Consider the following 6,143-nt stretch of genomic DNA (forward strand, 5'->3'; position numbering starts at 1 on the left):
CCCTGGTGCTAAAGGAGACTAAAAGTTAGCACAGAAAGAGTTAGCTTCATTGGGATGGAAAACCACCCAGCCAACAGTGCAGACACCTTTAGCCGAGTCCCAACTCCTCAGTTGCCATCAGGGTCACCGAGAAAAAACATGACTCAGAGAGTCTAGTTTAGGTATCTGCTTTGGGGCAAGAAAAGTCACATCCAAGAACTGTCTACTTCTCTCTTTTTTATACTAGCTCTCCTACAGATTTTTCTTTAGAGCTGACAGTAATTTTGTTATTAGACAGTAATGCATTTAATAAGCAAATATCAACAGTCTCTTAATTCACTTACAGACATGCACATCATTGACATACAGACATTTTACAGGACTGTATTACAGTGGTCAATTCACAGATTTAGACTAGCTCTGCTGTCAGTGGCATGAATTTCCTTTCATCCTAATGAATCAAATACGTCCTATAACTTATAATTATTTTTCCTTTGTACCAGTAACACACAAATCTTTCATTTCCTAGTAAATTCAATTTATGAATGGAAAATAAGCAACCCACACCTTCTTACAGTGTTCTAGAGAAATTGCTTTTTTCAGGTACAAATACTATATGAGGATCTAAAAAAAAAAAAAAAAGCCACAGAACCAATATAACAGTGTATTTGTTTGGGAGCACAGAGTACACAGCTGTGTGTGTTGCAACACAACCATCGTGAATTGCAGGGATTTTGTGCTTTTTAAACAGCATTTGTGACATCTGGGAAATATTTCTACAAGAATAAATAGGCACACAATGTCCTGAAAGGTAAATGACTCCTTGTTTCCCCAAAAGCTTCCCAAATCAGTCAGTACAAGTTAAATCTCTTTGGTGTAAACAAAGTACTGTAATTTTGATGCTATTTTGCAGGTACCCTCTACTGACTTTGTAGAAGTACAGGTGCTTCTCACAGGTGGGAGATGGTGGGTTTATTTATATCAGATATTTACTGAGGTGGACAAGAGCCAGGGGGACAGTAGCTGCCCCCAGTAGAAATGCTTCATGCAACATGTAGTGTGAGTCACATGACTCACATGCATGCTATATTTGCCTTATAAGTTATAAGGCAAATTATTTGATTATAAGTCAATCTTAGGTCATGGCCAATTCACTCCTACCTCTTACTCAAGCAGTTACAGTGGAATATTTCCTTCTTAAGTGAAAAAAATTCATTTTTTTCCACTCTCACGTCAAAGGTAGAGGTTTTAATTTAGAAGTTTGAAATCAAATTTTAACTTAAAAAGGCTACTTCTGCTCCAAGACTTTAAGGGATTGTAAGCCCAGAAAAGAAATGCATGCTGCTTTTCCCCATGATGGCAATGAAATAGAATAACAAACGTGATCTCAAATACTCTGAAAAAATGTTACTGTAATACAAAATTGTAAAGACCTAGTCAGGTTTCCTGAAGGAAAATATTTACCTCAAATGTGCGCAGGACTTTAGCCAATGCCCCAACTTCTTCTTTCAGAGAGAAAATCAAAGAAATCACACCATTTTTATTTTGGGACTCTTCAATGTACATAGATTCCTGAAAGGACAGAAAAGAAAACACACAAACAGAAAAGATTTACACTGGGAGTCAGTTTTACTTTTCTCCATTTCCTTTTTGCACTTCATCAGCAATGTAAAGAGGATATACAATAGCTTTCAGTGGGAATCAAGGCAACTTTGAGGCCAGAAGTAGAGCAGCTCTGGGTCTGCTCCGATTCATGATGGTAGAGACACAAATCCCTTCTCTCAAACTTGGGTCCTTGTGGGAGCAAGGCAGTTTAAAAGGACATGAAAATAACCTATATCATCTCTGCCTGGCTTCATCTGTCAGGTATATCAAGCTCAGGGATGACAGAAAACATTACTGCACTTTGGTTTCAGCTACAGTGCAAAGTCCTTCCCTCAGGCTTTCTTTTCATTAACACTCAGGATTAAGTGGAGCAATGTAGACAAGCTCTGTGCAGAGGTGCAGACCATGATCTATGATTCATTTCATTTCTCTTTGTACCTTCCAGGTATCCCCAGGGGAGAGGACATATGCACAAGAGGTATATAGAAGGTGATTTAAAAACAAGATAATGACATCAAAGAAAGAAAGTAAAAGAAACAAAAAAGGAATAAATATTGGAGCAAACATTTAAATCTTCCCTAAATCCCACAGTCAGTAAGGACTCAGTTAAGATGTGTTTTCATTTATGTTTGTTCTCTTTCTCTTATTGATTTTCAGCTCTGCAAATTCCAAAAGGCAATTTCCAGTGTTCTCAAGAAAGAAGAATGTTTATTTTAACTATTTTCATGGTTCTCATTACTAGAATGTCTTTGCATGCCTCAGTACATGTGTTTCTTTTCACAAAAGCCCTGTTAAGTAGGGAAGAGTTATTTCATCACTTAAGAAATAGAAAACTGAATCCTAGAGTGGAGCCAGATTTTCAAAACTATCTGGGTACTTGACATGGCCTGCTGAGATTTCAAGAATCAATTAATTTTTCTGATGTCAGAGTAAATTTGATGCACAACCATCACAAACTTTTGGGAGTCACATTAATGTCTTATCTGCTGGTTTGTTTAATTTCTTTTTAACTTCTACTGGCCTTGGGCAAATTGCCCCTGATGGGTATTTCAAAGATCACACCAGACATCTGCAACACAGGTGGGTCCTGGTGTAACAAGGCCTGGGCCAAAACTTGATTCAAGGTACCCAGTCAATTTTACTTTATGAAGATCCGTATTTTCAGTCAGAGCCTGTCCTCGTTATAGCTATTGCTTAATTGAACATATAAATCAGAGTGTAAAGAGTCTCAATTCCCAAATATTGTCCTCAGAAAAAATAGCCTTTGTAGAAGACAAATTAATAAGCAAATCCAGTTGCCCTGAAGACATCAAGTTCTTGGTGGGACTACATTTCCAGAGCTATGAAGAACTGCCTTCTTTTGTAAAGTACATAATTGCTGATTCTTCAGGCTGTCTCCAAGGCCGCCTCCAAGGCTGCTGCTAACCTGAGATTTTATTTCCAGAGACTGGCAACACATTTTTCTATCTGGCTGTATTTCCAGAGGCTGCAAAGGTTTTCCAAATGTTTTTTACCTTTATAGGGAACTTCTATTGGGAACTATAGTAGAAGTACTGGTTTTACGCACCGGAAGGAAGATTTCCATCTGTTCAGCTGTGACACCACAGCATCTCTGTGTCTCCTGGGTCCTCACCCAGCCAGGGAGTCAGCCCAGCTCTTACATGATGAAGACCAAGAGGAAAAGCAGCTGGAAGTGGTGTGTCAGCTGGCTAATGAAACCCATTTACACCTCAAGCAACCACAAGGGAAAACAATGACAGCAGTCTGGCAAAAGTCAAACCAAATGTCTTTAGTACAGAAATTTTATGATAGTGTAACCAAAACCGTCATTTTAAATACTGTCTGTGCGTTGCTTTGTCCTTCTGTTTTCACGCAGCAAAGCCAAAACTGTGCTTCACTAGTGTCTGCCCGATGGATCGAGAATTTAGTTTTCATGGTCTGAAATGAAACCGTTTTAAAACACATGCGGTCATATATTTAAAGTACTCTTGCCAAGGCATGCTGTGAGGACCAACTCATACGACAGATTGACTTGACTCTGCATGACAAACGAAGACTTTGTGGTTTGGATACTTGCAGGGGATATAATGCAAGGTTTAAGTCCTGCAAGGTAATTCTGATGATAATTGATCTCTTTATACGATAAGATTACACAAAAATGCCTTAAAAAACTCATTGGCCACTAGTCTTGATGTGTTGAGATCAGCTGCTTTCAATCCATCCTCAGTCATTTTCCCACTCTTGTAAATTGATTTATATTGTGCTTAAAAGAAAGACACACTGCAGTGAGAGTGGGCACCAACACTGTAAACAACATCGTACTTCCTTAACTTCTCGCCCATCTGCATATGCACTCAGTTCACTGGAAGGTCTTTTTACAAGCATCAGTTCATGCCTGAGTCTGCCCACAGACAGACTTTCTTTGCTTTAATTTCAAAGGGAAAGAAAACTGAAATGATTGTTTTCCTGTACCCAGTTCTTATCAATACATATAGAGGCAATGTCCATCAATATACACTGAGGACAATATCAAACAACACATATACAAATGTAGAATGGAATAAATTAAGCTCTAATTTTCTTCTAGATCCTTTTTTATTCCAGTAAAATAAGAATCATTTGATGAGCATGAACAACCATTCCTGGACCCAGTACAATCGCAAAGATAAGTGATGTGTAGATGTAAGGACAGGCTTACCTGAGCACCGTGCAAATCTTCATTTTTAGTTAACCACTCTGCACATAGATTGATATTGCTGTTCTGACACCTGTGACAGTATTGGAGCTCAACAACATAATCTTGTCAGCCTTCTAATCCATTTATGAGATGTTTAGATAAAGCCCTTCAGAGTGAATTCCAACACTGCTAAAGCCAGAGAAAGTTTTTCTTGCGATTTCAGGGACACAAAATTTTTAACCTCTGTGTTGTAAAGTCCAGACTTACTAGATATACAAAATTCTAGGGGAAAAAAGTGAAAAATAATTTCAAATGAAATGATATTCCTAAGTTACTTGTGAAAATGGAACTATTTTCCAAGTGAGGTTTCTTAACGCATTTAAATGCTGATCTCCCACAGATGTTTTTGGGACCATGCAATTACACAACTTGGATAAGTAGCAAGGTGAGACCCTACAGAATTGTTGTGGGAGTTCAGCCTCAGCACACAAAGCAGTAGAAAAACAGGCTTCCTTGGCAGCTCTTAAAAAGGTTTGTATAAATTGAAGCCCTTTTTTCCACATCTCGTGCAGCTTTCCTCTGGCTTCAGGAGCATTGCATAGGACACATACGTGCCGAATTTGGTCCTAATAATTAACCATGCTGGCCTCAGGTTATGTCACTTGTCCCTGTAGTAACATTAGGTCCTGTAATCGAAGGGCATGGGCTTCAGGACTTTCCTGTATTTCTCAAAGCAAAAGGTTCAAAGTCAGTCAGTAAACATTAAAAAGGGGAACATCAGAGTCCCAAAATTTAACAAATAGCTTCACTAGAAGGCACATAACTTCATCTGGTTTTCTTTAACAGAAGAAGACAGCTTTCTTTCATCACACAGGTTTAAGACTTTTAATAACTGCTGGTCTTTTCTGTTTCTTCTTCTCTTTGCCATGTATGCAAGGATACTGCTGCAATGTTTATTTGCATTCTTACTGCACTTTTGTGAGCACAATTAACAACAGACAAGGATGGGGGCTGCCCAAAGAGAGCACAGTGGCAACCAGACACCACAAAGCATCAAAACAATCCATGTCGATTCCTCCCATCTTGGGTCAAACTGGCTCTCAGAGAGTGGGGGACAAGATTTGCAAACAGGATTGAGGCAGACAGGCACCCCTCTGCAAAAAGCAGGCACACGGACACCATCACCTACCTGGAAAGGGTCACCATTCATTTTGCTGTGCTGTGAGTCCATGTTGCAGAGGCAGCGATGCCCACACAGGGAGGCCCCTTCACTACAGCAGGTGAAGCTTTCTGACCTAACTGCAGTGGACAGAACTCTGTGCAAAGGTATTTAAAGTGGAGCAAGCAAGGCAAAGCCATCCCTCCCCTTCCCCAGCTCCCTCCCCTGGACAACACGCCAAGGGGGCGTTCTCCCTGCACACCCACCCCACCCACCCCTGGCACACAAACAAGCTGCTCCACGCCGGCCACCCCTTGTGAGTCCCACGCCTGCGCACAGCGGCTTTCCAGCATATTGTTTCTATCTGCACCCAACGTGGACGAGCAGCATGCTCTGAATTAACAGTCTTCCTTCTGCTGATCAACATCAGCTGTTTTAATTTCTTCACTTCAACACATCGTTTTCAGTTCAGCCTCCTGCCCATCCATTCCCACTGCAGCGTGTGTGTTCAGCCTCAGGTGGGTTTCCCATTGGATGTCTCTCTACTTGAACAGACATCAGATGTTCTCCAGGATCTGCTCATTGGATGTCAAATGCCAGGCACGTTAGGCTCTGCCACAGCACAGCAGCTGAGGGATTTGTCCTTTAATAGGGCTTTTTGGGGTGCTTCCAGGATGTCAGAGAGCAGAAGACATCACTCATTAGACACTGGAAAGAGATACC

General features: G+C 40.5%; 1 protein-coding gene across 1 annotated transcript in view; it reads right to left on the reverse strand.

Annotated features, from left to right (window-relative positions):
- Positions 1–5,543, reverse strand: part of PAH (phenylalanine hydroxylase) — a 38,142-nt gene extending 32,599 nt beyond the window's left edge. The window contains exons 1-2 of the mRNA XM_027715165.2: positions 5,451–5,543; positions 1,444–1,551 (exon numbers count right to left, since the gene is read on the reverse strand). Of these exons, the coding sequence (XP_027570966.1) occupies positions 1,444–1,551; positions 5,451–5,492 (150 nt within the window). The 5' untranslated portion in view covers positions 5,493–5,543. The remainder of the gene's footprint in view (positions 1–1,443; positions 1,552–5,450) is intronic.
- Positions 5,544–6,143: the final 600 nt, after the last annotated feature.

Source organism: Pipra filicauda, unplaced genomic scaffold, assembly GCF_003945595.2.
Source record: "Pipra filicauda isolate LSUMZ 115617 unplaced genomic scaffold, ASM394559v2 scaffold2_size9829703_pilon, whole genome shotgun sequence".
In the NCBI taxonomy this organism is placed as follows: Eukaryota; Metazoa; Chordata; class Aves; order Passeriformes; family Pipridae; genus Pipra; species Pipra filicauda.